Source organism: Erinaceus europaeus, chromosome 12 (genome assembly GCF_950295315.1).
Source record: "Erinaceus europaeus chromosome 12, mEriEur2.1, whole genome shotgun sequence".
Taxonomy (NCBI): domain Eukaryota; kingdom Metazoa; phylum Chordata; class Mammalia; order Eulipotyphla; family Erinaceidae; genus Erinaceus; species Erinaceus europaeus.
The window spans coordinates 37,960,420-37,974,702 of NC_080173.1; the positions used below are offsets into that span (position 1 = coordinate 37,960,420).

Genomic DNA, 14,283 nt, shown 5'->3' on the forward strand with positions numbered 1-14,283 from the left:
GTAGCACACCAGACTTGTCTGCCTGAGGCACCAAAAGTCCGGAGTTAGAGCCATCAAGAGAGCTCCTCTGGGAAAGCACCTGCTTATACATGTATGTGACCCAGAGTTGAGCCGTCAGTACACCACATTGGAGTATTATGGCACTGGGGCAAGCTTTGGTGCTGTGGTGTTTCCCTTCCATTCTGTTCTCTCCCAGTACTCCCCAGGGAGACCACTTAGCAGTAGTATTGCACATGTGAGACATCCTGGATCCATTTCTCAGTGCCATGGAGAAAGGAAGGGGAGGAGAAGGAGGAAGAAAACAGTATGGAAAGAGAGAAGAGAGTTTGGGTATTGCTTTTGGGAGCATAAGGAAGGGTGGTTCTTAAGTTGGCTACACTAAGAAGAGGACATTCAGTAAAGATTTGTTTGACAAATTTGTTTGGCCTAATGGTAGAGGTCTTTAGTGGAAGTATGCCTATGGGAAGGTAGAGTGGAACCTAGTGTAGGCATAAGATGAAGTGGAGGACCACACCTCAAGTAGGGCCTTGCTCACTTGACATTTTTGTTGATAGTTCTAAGTGTATAATAAGAGTAGATGCTGTTTCTGCACACTAAACAGTAACTATGGGTTTTCTTCTATTAAATCTAAGGTCAGCTTCACCTTATCATGGTTTTACTATTGTGAACCGTCTGAATATGCACAATCTAGTGGAACCAGTGAATAAAGATTTGGAATTCCAGCTTCATGAACCGTTTCTCCTATATAGAAATGCAAGCTGTAAGTATATTCATTTTAAAATTCACTTATTTATAAGTTTCAAGTTTTTTTTTATTTCTTTATTGGGGGATTAATGTTTTATAGTCAACAGTAAATACAACAGTTTGTACATGCATAACAAGTTTTTTAAAAGGCCTTTGTATTTATTTTCCATTTTGTTGTACTTATTGTTGTTGATGTCATCGTTGTTAGGTAGGACAGAGAGAAATGGAGAGAGGCGGGGAAGACGGGGAGAAAAAGATAGGCACCTGCAGACCTGCTTCACCACCTGTGAAGCAACTACCCTGCAGGTGAGCCTGAGCTTGAACCCATATCCTTGCTCTGGTCCTTGTTCTTCGCGCCATGTTCGTTTAACCTACTGTGCTACCGCCCGTCTCCCAACAATAAGTTTTAGGTTTTTTTTTTTTGCCCTGGTTTTTTTTATTGTTGTTGTTATTGTTATTGATATCATCGTTGTTGGATAGGACAGAGAGAAATGGAGAGAGGAGGGTAATATGAGGGGGGAGAGAAAGATAGACACCTGCAGACCTGCTTCACTGCTTGTGAAGCGACTCCCCTGCAGGTGGGGAGCCGGGGGCTCGAACTAGGATCCTTACGCTGGTTGTGCTTTGCACCACGTGTACTTAGCCCGATACGCTACCTCCTGACTCCCAGGTTTTAAGTTTTAATAAAAATAGAGCTGATATATAAATGAGCTTCTTAGTAAGATCAAACCTTTTTAACAGTTTTGGGGGGTGTGGGTGGTGTTGGTGGTGGTGCTGCTGCTGCTGCTGCTGCTGTTGCTGTTTTATGTCCATGAACTTTTTTTTTTTTTGATTGATTTAATAATGGACAAGACCATAGGATAAGAGGGGTACAATTCCCACCACAACAGAACTTACTTGAGGGCTTTAGGATGTGAACAGATTTTAGTATTTCTTCCCACAAACAGTTTTTTATTTTACTTATTTATTTGTTTTTTTATTATTTATTTATTTTTACTAGTCCTAATAGCAAAATTTTTGGTCTTTACTTAAATGTACTCTGATTTCTATCACTGGGCTGGGAGCTGGTATGCTTTAATGTCAGTGACTCAGTAACCTGTGTGGAGGAGGCAGGCAGTTAACTCAGTTGGCGCTCAGTTGGAGAATGAAGAGTTAACCCTTTTTTTTCACCTTCCTAGTCCAGGGTCCTTTCAGGCATCTTATATTAAAGTTGGATGTGGGTGTGTAAGGCACATTCTGACCTGACCCCACATGGGAGTGTCACAGCAGTACTGTGGCATCTCTCACTCACTCTGCCCTTTTTTCTCTGAATGAAAAGGTCAGCCCTTTGGAGGCACACCTGGTTGAGTGCACACATTACAGTGCACAAGGACCCAGTTTCAAGCCCCCAGTCTCCACCTGCAAGGGGAAAGCTTCACAAGTGGTAAAGTAGGGCTGCAGGTGTCTCTCTATTTTTCTCCCTCTTTTATCACCCCTTTCCCTCACAATTTCTGGCTGTCTATGGAATAAATTAATATAATTAATAAAAATTTCAAAAAAAAAAAGGTCAGCCCAATGAATACGTGAGGTTCCAACTTTGTAAAGAAAAAAGAAAATGGGGTGTTGCCACACCTAGTTAAGCACACACATTACAGTGCACAAGGACCTGGGTTCAAGCCCCTGGTCCCCACCTGTAGGGGGAAACCTTCACAAATGGTGAAGCAAGGCTACAGGTGTCTCTCTGTCTCCCTTTACCTCCTCCCCCTCATTTTCTCTATCTCTTATCCATTAATAAATAAAAATAAAAGAGAGGAAGAAGCATTAAACAAAATTAGAGGGTCCTACAAGAAGTAAAATACTAAAAAGTATACTTGCTTACTGAATTTTAATAAGGATATCAAAGGTATGAGTGTTTGAAGACAGAAGACAATTTGGCAATGACTGTAGAGGTATTAGAGTATGTTGTATCTAACAGCTAAGGAAATTGCTTCTAACTTTGAAAAGTTACTCTCATTATATGCAAAAGACTTCCATGCCCAAGACTCCAAGGTCCCAGGTTCAATCCCCAGCAACACCATAAACTAGAGCTGAGCAATTCTCTGGTAAAAAAAGGAAAGGAAGGGGAAGGGAAGGAAAGGAGAAAGAAAAGAAGGAAGGTGTAAAAGTTACTTGAATTTTACTTGACTCAGAGAGGCTGGGAGATAGTTCACCCATAATACATTCATTTCCCATGTATGAGGGCCTGCGAGCTCCAATCACCTCTTGGGAGCCCCTGCACAGGGGAAGTTTCATGAGCAGTATAGTAGTGCTATGAGGGTCTCTCCTCTCACTATCTCTTCCTTCTGACTTTCCTTCTCTACCTTGAAAAAAAAAAAACACTTCACCATAAGCTGTAGAACTATGCAGCCATAAGGCCAGAGCAAAAACCTTGGTAGCCATTCAAAAAAGTAATAATAATAAAGTATTAATAATAAGAATTCTTACTTGATTAGGAGTTGAGGAAACATCTTCAATATAAAAGATTTTGGGAGGTGGGGGTAGACAGTGTAATGGTTATGTAAAGAGACTCTCATGCCTGAGGCTCCAAAGTCCCAGTTTCAAAGCCAGAGCTGAGCAGTGCTCTGGTAAAATAAATAAGTAAATAAAAGATTTTTCAAAACAACTTCTCTAAGAATTATGCATCTTTTTTGTTTTAACTTATTTATTTATGAGAAGGATAAGAGGAAAGAACCAGACATCGCTCTGGTACATGTAAATTTTTAGCTTGAAAAAGTCCTAGGTAGTTTGTTTTTTTTTAACTTATTTAGAATTACGCATCTTTTAATTCACTATATATTGTGTGGTCTGTTTTGAAACTAGACTCCCCAAGTTCTCCTTTTTTTTTTTTTTTTTTTGCCTCCACTGCTCCTGGAAGCTATTTTTTCCTTATTGTTGCCCTTGTTGTTTATCGTTGTTGTTGTGATTATTATTATCATTGCTGTTGGACAGGACATAGGAAAATTGAGAGAGGATGGGAAGACGGTAGGGTGTGGGGGAGAAAGACTTGTGAAGACTTGACCACTTGTGAAGCAACCCCCCTGCAGGCAGGGAACCAGGATCTTTGCTCTTTGGGCCATATGTGCTTAACACACTGTACTACTGCCCGACTCCCCCACCCCACAAGTCCACTTTTTAAAGATTTGTTAGTTTAGGAGAAGGAAGAGAGTGAAAGACCCAGAGCATCACTCTGGGACATGTGATGCCAGGGATCAAACTTGGAACCACTTGTTTAAGAGTCTCAGGTTTTTCCACTGTGCTATGTCCTGGGTCAACCATAATTTACTTTTTTTATGTATTTACTTGTTATTTATTTTCCCTTTTGTTGCCCTTGTTGTTTAACACTGTTGTGGTTATTGATATCGTCGTTGTTGGGTAGGACTGAGAAATGGAGAGAGGAGGGGAAGACAGAGGGGGAGAGAAAGACACCTGCAGACCTGCTTCACTGCTTGTGAAGCGACTCCCCTGCAGGTGGGGAGCATAATTCACTTTTAAATATCTTAAGTGAAATAGAATCTGTCTCTTGATCTTTCAGTAAAGTATTTATTCAGATAATTATCTCAGTTTGCTATTTCTGTAAATATATTGAAAATATTTTTTAACACCTGTAAGTTCAAATAGATTTATTTTTATTTTATTTTGTTGTTTGATTTTACCAGAGCACTGTTCAGCTCTGGCGTGCAGTGGTACCAGGAATTGAACCTGGGAGTTTAGAGCTTCAGGCATGAAAATCTTTTGAATAACTCTTAGAGTGAAAGCTCTTGAGTCTCATGCATGTACTTTTCTTTTTTATATATATATTTTAATTTTATTTATTTATTTATTGGAGAATTAATGTTTTACATTCAACAGTAAATACAATAGTTTGTACATGCATAACATTCCCCAGTTTCCCATATAACAATACAACCCCCACTAGGTCCTCTATCATCCTTCATGGACCCGTATTCTCCCCACCCACCCACTCCCACCCCAGAGTCTTTTACTTTGGTGCGATAGCCAATTCCATTTCAGGTTCTACTCGTGTTTTCTGATCTTGTTTTTCAACTTATGCCTGAGAATGAGATCATCCCATATTCATCCTTCTGTTTCTTTTTTTTGTTTTTCCCTCCAGGGTTATTGCTGGGCTCGGTGCCTGCACAATGAATCCACCGCTCCTGGAGGCCATTTTTCCCCCTTTTTGTTGCCCTGGTTGTTGCAGCCTCGTTGCGGTTATTATTGCCATTGTTGACGTTGCTTTGTTGTTGGATAGGACAGAGAGAAATGGAGAGAGGAGGGGAAGACGGAGAGAGAGGGGAGAAAAAGATAGACACCTGCAGACCTGCTTCACCGCCCGTGAAGCGACTCCCCTGCAGGTGGGGACCCGGGGGCTTGAACCAGGATCCTCACGCCGGTCCCTGCGCTTTGCGCCACGTGCGCTTAACCCACTGCGCCACCGCCCGACTCCCTATCCTTCTGTTTCTGACTTATTTCACTAATGCATGTACTTTTCACAGAGCCATCTTCCTAGCCCAATTTTTAGCCTTAAGATTTTTGTCATACAGCTTTTGTACAACTCTTTTGCCATCTCTCGACACAGGCGTATTTATTTAAACTAATGTTAACAGAATTTCTTCAGATGGTTTGCTTGTTTCTGCTGACATTAAACAGAAAATTTAGCATAGCCGCACAGATTGTTTTTGTTTTTTTTTTAAACCTGTGCACTGCACAGCTTTGGCTTATGGTGGTGCATGAGATTGAACCTGGAACCTGGGAGCCTCAGGCATGAGGGTCTGTTCGCTTCACTATTACTGCTATCTTTCCCACCCGAGATCCAAAAATTTTTAAGTGAAATTGTCTTAATTATGCTCTTTGCTGCCTGGAAATTTAATCTTAACTATCACTCACAAGAAAAATTTGTGAAAATAGTTGGGAAAAATCACCAAACCTAAGCACTATTTAGCATAAACCAGAAGTGAGTTGAATTGTATTTCTTTCACAAGTGTAGGTTCCTTAAAAATTGAAAGTGCAGCACAGAAGCTACTCAGAGTTTCAATAATCTGAAAACATTTCTTTGGTCCATATATAGAAGAAATAAAAGCACATTATAAGAAAACCAGCTATTAGATTGTGTCTTGTGAAAACTTAGCTGCCTGGGATCACAACTGTCAGTATCCTGTAAATTTATCCACACTCTAGTGTCAGGCTTTTATAGTGATGAGGTAAAAACCTTAAGTCATCAAGAGTGTTATTGGTTAGTGGGTTTTTTTGTTTTTTTGTTTTGCCTCCAGGGTTATTGCTGGAGCTTGGTGCCTGCAACTATAGTCTGTAGCATAACCTGGCTGGTTGAAAATATTATAACAGTTTGTGTTACCATTTAGCTCTGTGAAAATGAGTTCTGCATTTAATGTTTGTCTTTTGCAAAAACTATTTCAGTGTTGCTATTTTTTTTAATAAGGTGTTTGTTTAATTCATGTATACCTTAGTTCACTGAAATATATTATCTCATTTGCCAAGCATTTTACCAGGTGTCATACCATTTCTATCAACCCTTGTGTACTTTCAAAGAATGTCATTATTTTCTCTCTCTCTCTCTCAAATTTATTTATATTTATTTATGGGGACTCAGAGAACCAGAGCATCACTCTGGCATCTGCAATGCTAGAGATCAAACTCAGGACCTCATCTTTGAGAGTCTAAAGCTTTATCCTCTGAGCCACCTCCTGATTGCTATTATTTTCTTTTTCAGTCCATAAGTTCTTTTGGATTTTCTTAGAAAATATATTACCAAAGCGAAAGACTGTGGGGAGGGAGCAATTGGGAGTGTGTGAAAGAGTCTTGGGATATTGATGTGTAACTATACTGTAAACCATTAACCTACTCCCCCCCTCCCCCGCCATAAAATGAGGAAATGTATATATGTAATAACCAGGGAAATTAAAATACATTAAAATATTGTTAGCACTTTGCCTTTTTGGTAAGAGTTAAGATTCTAAATGAAATATGCTATTGTATCAACCAGTGCCAGGCATCTTTATTCTTAGTTATCTCTTAATTATTAGTAAAAATTAGTGATTTTAAGGTCTATAATTTGAAAATTATCAATGGTTAGTAAAAATGGAATCCACCTGAAAAACAATTTTCCCCTTGTTTTTTTCCCCATTAGCAGTACTGACCCATTAAAAGGAGTAGACAGTTTAGATTTTCTTTTCAAACCTTAATTCTTTCTTTGCACTAGAGCTAATAAAAAAAAGATAATCATTTTAGCAAGGACAACTTTTCATGTTTCCTCCACCTAATACCTTAAAGCATGGAGCTCAACTGAAATGATACTTTTCATAATCTAAAATACCTTCCATAGTCCAAGACTACTTTTGGAAAAATTAAGCCTTTTTCAGTATTCTCAAAAGAACAAATATATATCTTGATTTTTTTTCCCTTGTTGCTTTTAAACAGTGGCAGATCTATAAGAATTCATTCAGCTTGTATAATTACTAGACTAGTATGTTGCTCTGCAACCTACCTCACTACAACCACAGAAATCACCATTAGAGAACAATTGAAAAATAAAAACGTTATTGCTATTTAGTATATCTAAGGACTTACCTCCAAAAGCTTGTGAGACGTACCCCCTTGTTTCCGCTTCGCTTACAACTTTTCCTTTATACCGGGCATCAGTCTCTTGGTCTAGGGCATTTTTAATTAAGATTAGGTCACTAGAAAAAGTGGGGAGATTCATTTCCATAGTGTTGACAGTACAACTGCCAAATGGAAAGTTTTTAGAAGAAATACTGTAGTGTGTGCTGTTTGCCCCCTCTCTTGCCCTTTCTCAGTTCAAGGGCAAGACTCAGAACAATGGAGATGGTAGATAGCTGTTGGTACTTGGCACACAATCTTCAGACTTCAAGCATAATGCAGAAAATTGCCTTGAAAGAGAAATTTTTACTTTGTCGAGTCAAAAAATGAAACTCTTTCTAAACTGAAAGAATTTATTTTCACAGTTGCACAGTTCATTCTTTGTTATCTTTTTAATTTGGCGCAATCAGCTCACTTAGATTGAAAAAAGGCAGTCAATCTTCCTCAGTGTGCGGCAGCATGCTATAGTGGCGACGATTCTATAATCAGTGCAGGAGAAAGGATCTGTGGCAACTGCGTTAGTCTGGTATCTGAACCGAGATAAGGAAAGAGACATGCTCTGTTGCCTCATCTGTAGGTTGAAGAGGTAAAAATCCATGAAAACCTAGTGACGTAGACTCAGAGTTGACCTGGTGACACTGGAGTTATGGATGTCAAAATCTGCATTGCTTTCTCTGCACATCAACTAAATACCTTCTTGTTCATTTCATGAGTTCAAATATTTCAGAATTTCTAAAGTGAGATCTTTTCATTATGTCTCACCTGTTAATTGACTTTTCCCTCCTAAGGTACCATGTTGTAAAGAGGAATTTTCACCCTTCTTAAAGTGTGTCCACTTAACCATGCATCTTTTATCTCTTTTAAAGAATTAATGTTTTTGGGAGTCTGGCAGTTGCGCAGGGGGTTAAGCACACATGGTGCAAAGCGCAAGGACCAGCTTAAGGATCCCGGTTGGATCCCCCAGCTCCCCACCTGCAGGGGAGTCGCTTCACAAGTGTTGAAGCGGGTCTGCAGGTGTCTATCTTTCTCTCCCCCTGTCTGTCTTCCCCTCTTCTCTCCATTTCTCTCTGTCATATCCAACAATGACAATATCAATAGCAACAACAATAACTACAACAATAAAAAACAAGTGCAGCAAAAGGGAATAAATATTTTTTTTAAAAGAATGTCTTCTCGTTTGAGAGTTTAAAGGAAACTAGTTAGTTGTAACTAAATGGCAGAAACACGTTCCTAACATACATGTTTAGATTTTTATCTTGTGTTTACATAGAATAGTTCATTGTGGAGATAAAATGTAAGAAGCAAGGACCGGCATAAGGATACCGGATCGAACCCCGGTTCCCCACCTGCAGGGGTTGTTTCAGGAGCGGTGAAGTAGGTCTGCAGGTGTCTGTCTTTCTCTCCCCCTTCTGTCTTCCCCTTTTCTCTTGCTTTCTCTCTGTTCTATCCAGCAACAGTGACAGCAATAACAACAATAATTAATAATGACAACGACAACGATAAACAACAAGGGAAGCAAAAGGGAAAAAATAGCCTCTAGGAGCAGTGGATTTGTAGTGCAGGTACCGAGCCCCAACAGTAAAAAAAAAAGTGAGATAGAGAGTAGCCACTAGTCCAGGAAGGTCTGGAGCCCCCTACCAGCAGAGGTAGGTGAAACAGTCTACAGGTGTCTCTGTTTTCCCTCTCCCTCTCTATCCCCCCCCCCAATTTCTTTGTCCCTACCGACCAAAATATAAATAAATAAGTAAATAATTTTTAAAAAGAAGAAAGTCTGAAGCCACTAGGGAATGGGCAGAATAAACATCTTACAAAGTCACTACTTCCGTCTATGCTCAGTACTTCCTCTTTATTAATTAGCACTTGCCCACAACATTTGAAAACTAGGATATTTTGCACAAACTTAAACACCCCACAACCTGTTCTCCAAGCTTCTTGTGACAGAATGTCATGTGTGGCCACATACTACCTGCATTCCTTTAAGCATTGATAGTCAGCTGGAGCTCTGGGCATGGCTTGCCCAGCACACTCTGAGGTCTGATGTAACTGTGGGCCTTTCCCTCATCCCTGGTTTGGATGATCTTTCAGTAAGTTTATAGAAAAGTATATAGAAATTAGGAACTTAGACCACCTTTTCCCCACAATCTTAACTAGATTTTTTTTTTTTTTTTTGAAAACAAGAACTCAGCTCCATAGAGGCCAAGGTTCATGTCTCCCACATTTTGTTCTTTTGTACCACATAGAAATGGTAATATTTGTGTGGCACACAGGGGAGTTAGATGTTATAACACTTTAGCAATACATTCACTGTTTTGTTTGGTATTTCCCATCATATCAGAATAAACATTTTATAAATAGGTGTGATTAATAGTGATATTCTTGGGTCTATTTTTTTCTAAAACAAAGTTCTATGTTTGTTTCATGCATCTTAATCCTATTACATGAGGGTTTTTTTTTTTTTTTTGCTGCTATGATAGTATTCTCCAGGGCTCTCATTTTTTTTTTTTTTGGCTCTCATTATTAAATTACATAAAAACCTTTAATCTTTGTCAGTCTTTACTCTTTTTTTCCTTTTTTATTTTATTTGATTTTTTAAGATTATTTATTTATTCATGAGAAATGATAGGGGAGAGAGAGAAAGAACAAGATGTCACTCTGGTACATGTGCTGCTGGGGATTGAACCCAGGACCTCATGCTTGAGAGTCCAAAGCCCCATCTACTGTGCCACCTCCCAGACCACACTTTATTTTATTTTTAATGGATAGAGACAGCCAGAAATTAAGGGAGGAAGGGGGTGATAGAGAGCAAGACAGACACCTGCAACAGTACTTCACCACTTTCAAAGCTTTTCCCCTGCAGGTGGAGACTGGGGGCTTGAACCTGGGTCCTTGCACATTATAACATGTGTGCTCAACCAGGAGTGCCACCACCTGGCCCCCTTTGTCTGTCTTTTCATACTTTGTAAAGAAAAGAGATGTTTTGAAAAGTACAGGTAACATATCATTTTGGACATTTTCTGCATCTTGATTTTTCATGGAAGTATGAATTATTCAGTTACACCCTTTATGTTTTTTAAAATATGTTTTATTTTGGGTAAAGTCATAGACGTTGAGAGGGGATGGGGGATAGAAAGGGAGAGAACCTGCAGCACTGCTTTACCACTTGTGAAGTCTGCTCCCTGCAGGTGGAAACTGGGGCTTGAAACCAGGTTAATGGTGTGCTCAAGCAGGTATGCCTCCATGTGGCCCCTGTCCTTTAACTCTTCAGTGACCTTGCCTGTATAGCATCAGATGACTTACTTGGGACAGCTGGGATTATCCATAATGTGGCAGGTGTTCAGTAACTAAATAGTCTTGAACCCTCCCCCCCCAAAAAAAAAAAATATATATATATATATATATATATAACAGGATGGCATCATTACTTGCTATAGTGAAATAATTCAATTGCCAGATCCCAAAATCCTCTGTGGAGTAGTAGAGGACAATTATTTCAGGATGTTTCAGCAAGTGCATCGTTGGCAGGTTGTGTTGGACCTTAGAGTGTAAATCTTCATGACGAAAGGATATTCTGCTTTGGTTTGGAGACTAGGCCCTCTAGTGTTTGACTGTCTGGCAAATGTGTCTGTCTTTCCTCAGGAGTGACAGTAGCAGACTCAGTGGCAGCTCTCTGGGCCTTCTTGCCAGTTGTATACACTAAGCATTTGATCTGTTGGCAGACAGAGTGATTCTTGGATGCGTGTCTGAACCTCTACAGGTCTGCTTTTGGCACAATCAAGTGTGACTCTTATCCTTTACCCATTAAGCTATCGTTATGGCTTCCTTATCTTTATTTCTTCTGCAAACATGCCTTTGGAAGTGTTTGGCTCTTTTTTAGCAGTTTCCTTGATAATGTAAGAGTGAAAGACATGTGTCTTACTTCTAAAGTATGGTGTTTCTTGAAAGAAAAAAGGGAGAAAAATTCAGTAAAGATCTGTTATAAGTCAGTAACTCCAGTGAACTTATTTAAATATCAACAGGGAGTTCTTTCAACAGGGAGTTCTTTCCTAGGATTTTGGTGTAAAACCCTTTTAAAACATTTAAAAATGCCTCTGTTTAATAAATATTATATGTGTGTATTTCTTTCTGAGCCTGTTTCATTGCATGTCATAAACTGTTCTCATTACTATAAATTGCTTGAGAATATGTCCTTTAGAGAAAAACTGTTATCTTTTGTATAGGACTTATGTTCTGTTTTTGTTAGATAAGATTGGAAGAGGCATGCTTAGAAAAATGTAGTTATGTGTAACTGCTATAGCTAGACTCTTTCAAATCTTATTTACTTATATATTAGAGCAATCTATGGCTACTAAGAATATAGCTTAAGAGTTACAGTAGATATTGTATCTCCTCTAACAAAACTGCTTCAATGTTCCTTCCATTGGATGTCAAAGCTGAATTCAGTCTGTTGACTTAACATCATGTAAATTTTCCAAAATTACCTTTATTTACTGGGTGTTGTTGCTATTTGAAATATCAGTAGTCTTGAGCCTCAAGAGGGGCTGTGAAAATGAGTTTATGAGTTTAAAAATGTGTAAGAATATTCACAACAGAAAGAAGTTTTAAAACTGTCATGAAGTCTTTTGTAGAATATGATCTTAATTCAGATGCAATTGCACATGTGAGGCCCCAAGTGTTTACCATTTTTATTTAAGTGTTTTACTTGTCCTAATTTTATTATTAGGTGATGGTATATTATTTACATATAGTTAAATGTTGAAACCTTATTCTCCTAATCTTTTTTTTCCCTTTGTTTTTTAAGTGTCAATATACAGTATCTGGTTTTATGACAAGAACGACTGTCACCGCATAGCCAAACTCATGGCTGAGTAAGTATATATTTTACTTTATAGATTTAGTTAATGACATACATGTTAGAGATGAAAAAGCAGTGTCGTCCCCCCCCCGTTTGTGACTATAATCTAACTCATGTATCCCCCCCATTTACTGTTTATGAAAAACTTAAACCTCAAATTATCAGCATTCCTACCACTCCCAGTGTTAGCACTTTAGTGTGTCTCCCCATTTTCTTCTTTATATGGTTGTTGATACATGTGATTGCTCCTTATAAAAATAGAATTATACTGCTTTTCATGTTGATGGCATTTTCCAGGATATCTATAGTACTTATGATTGCATTATGTCCAGTCCTACAAATAAGTTATAATCTAACCAAAACCTCATAGTTAAATATAAGGTTGTGGCACTCAAACTGCCTAGCTCCAGGGGTAATCAGCTACATCCAGTGCACACACAGTCTGACCACCATACACAGCCATCTGCTTCAGTTCCTATCTAGACTTCCCTCTCAGCAAGTGGAACACTACTCAGCAGTAATAGAGAATGCTTGCACACATCCACCATCACGTTACTTGTTTGGTTATTTATTTATTTTTTTTCCTTTTGTTGTCCTTGTTTATCATCGTTGTTGTAATTATTGGTAGTATCATTGCTGTTGTTGGATAGGACAGAGAGAAATTGAGAGAGATGGGGGAGAGAAAGACAGACAGACACCTGCAGACCTGCTTCACCGCCCTGCAGGTGGGGAGCCAGGGGCTCAACCTGGGATCCTGATGCTGGTCCATGCACTTACTGCCTTGTGCTATTTATTTTTAACTGTCACCAAGTTCATTGCTGGGACTCAGTGCTGGAACTACAGATCCACTGGAAGCTTTTTCTTCTTTTCTTTTTCTTTGTATTTGATAGAACCGAGAGAAATTGAGAGGATGGGGTAGATATGCAAAGAGACTCTCATGCTTGAAGTTCCAAAGTCTGAGGTTCAATCCTCCCCACTACCACCACCATAAACCCGAGCTGACCAGTGCTCTCGTAAAGAAGAAAAAGAAATTGAGAGAGATGGGGTAGATAAAAAGATGTGAAGCATCCCCCCTGTTGTTGGGGAACTGGTGCTCGAACAGGGGTGCTTTCATGTGATAATGTGTGTGCTTAACCAGGTGCACCACTTCCTGCCCACCTCCCCACCCCCCACTGATTGATTTACTTCCACAGTATGAGTTAGAGAGGACATCATGTGCAAGAAAGAGAAACCATAGCACAACTCTGGTATATTTGGTTCCATCCCTGGCACCAGGCTCCTCAGACATGCAAGTTCCACATGCTACCAGTTGAGTTGGTTCCCTAGCTACTAAATTTATTTTTGACACAGTTTCTAGTTGTAGTAGTCCCCAGTGAATTAATTGGTTCCAGGAGATTTTTTTAAATCAGAATCTTGGAAGTTAGGAAGTTTTTTATTTTTTGTTTTTTATGGAATTGGTATTCTGAATGATGGCTCATGCCCCGCCTAACACTACCCACAATGGCCACCCATCATGTGACTTCTTTGTACTGCCATTGTGGATTCTGAGCTATGTTAAAGAAACTGAATTGCTACAGAACCATGGGGAAATGCTGCACTGTGAAGTATGTTCTGGTACTTATGTTTTCTTTTTTGCTTTTGCCTAAATTGTCGTAGGAATGTGGGTTTCTTCTCACCCTCTGTGAAAGTAAATTTTCCTTTGCTTTTTCATAGTTTTTTTCAACATGCTCAGAAAAAAAAAAAGACAACCTTAATTAAAATGATATTTTCAACAGTCTAGTTGTAACCTAATTATTGTAGGAAGTATAAGTAATTAACCCCAAAAGCTCATTTGCAGTATGTTTGCATTTTAAAGGAAGGACATAAACTAACCTACCCAGATTAAACTCTAGCTTAGGAGCTCACTGGGTGGGCCACGATTATGCCATGTGCACCCCTGAGCAGGTTGTTCCCTGAACACAACATTAATGTGTGAAAATGTGTTGGCTGTCTAGATCCTCCTATTCTTTGGAGAGACCTTTTTGGTTAAAAATAAAAAGGAGGAGGAGAAAAATGGA

The 14,283-nt window shown here is 39.1% G+C and overlaps 1 protein-coding gene across 2 annotated transcripts in view; it reads left to right on the top strand.

The window, feature by feature from the left end:
- Positions 1 to 14,283, top strand: part of DCP1A (decapping mRNA 1A) — a 39,700-nt gene that overhangs the window by 7,797 nt on the left and 17,620 nt on the right. For both annotated transcript variants that reach the window (XM_007526160.3, XM_060203135.1), the window contains exons 3-4: positions 633 to 760; positions 12,173 to 12,239. In XM_007526160.3, coding sequence (XP_007526222.1) covers positions 633 to 760; positions 12,173 to 12,239 — 195 coding nt within the window. The remainder of the gene's footprint in view (positions 1 to 632; positions 761 to 12,172; positions 12,240 to 14,283) is intronic.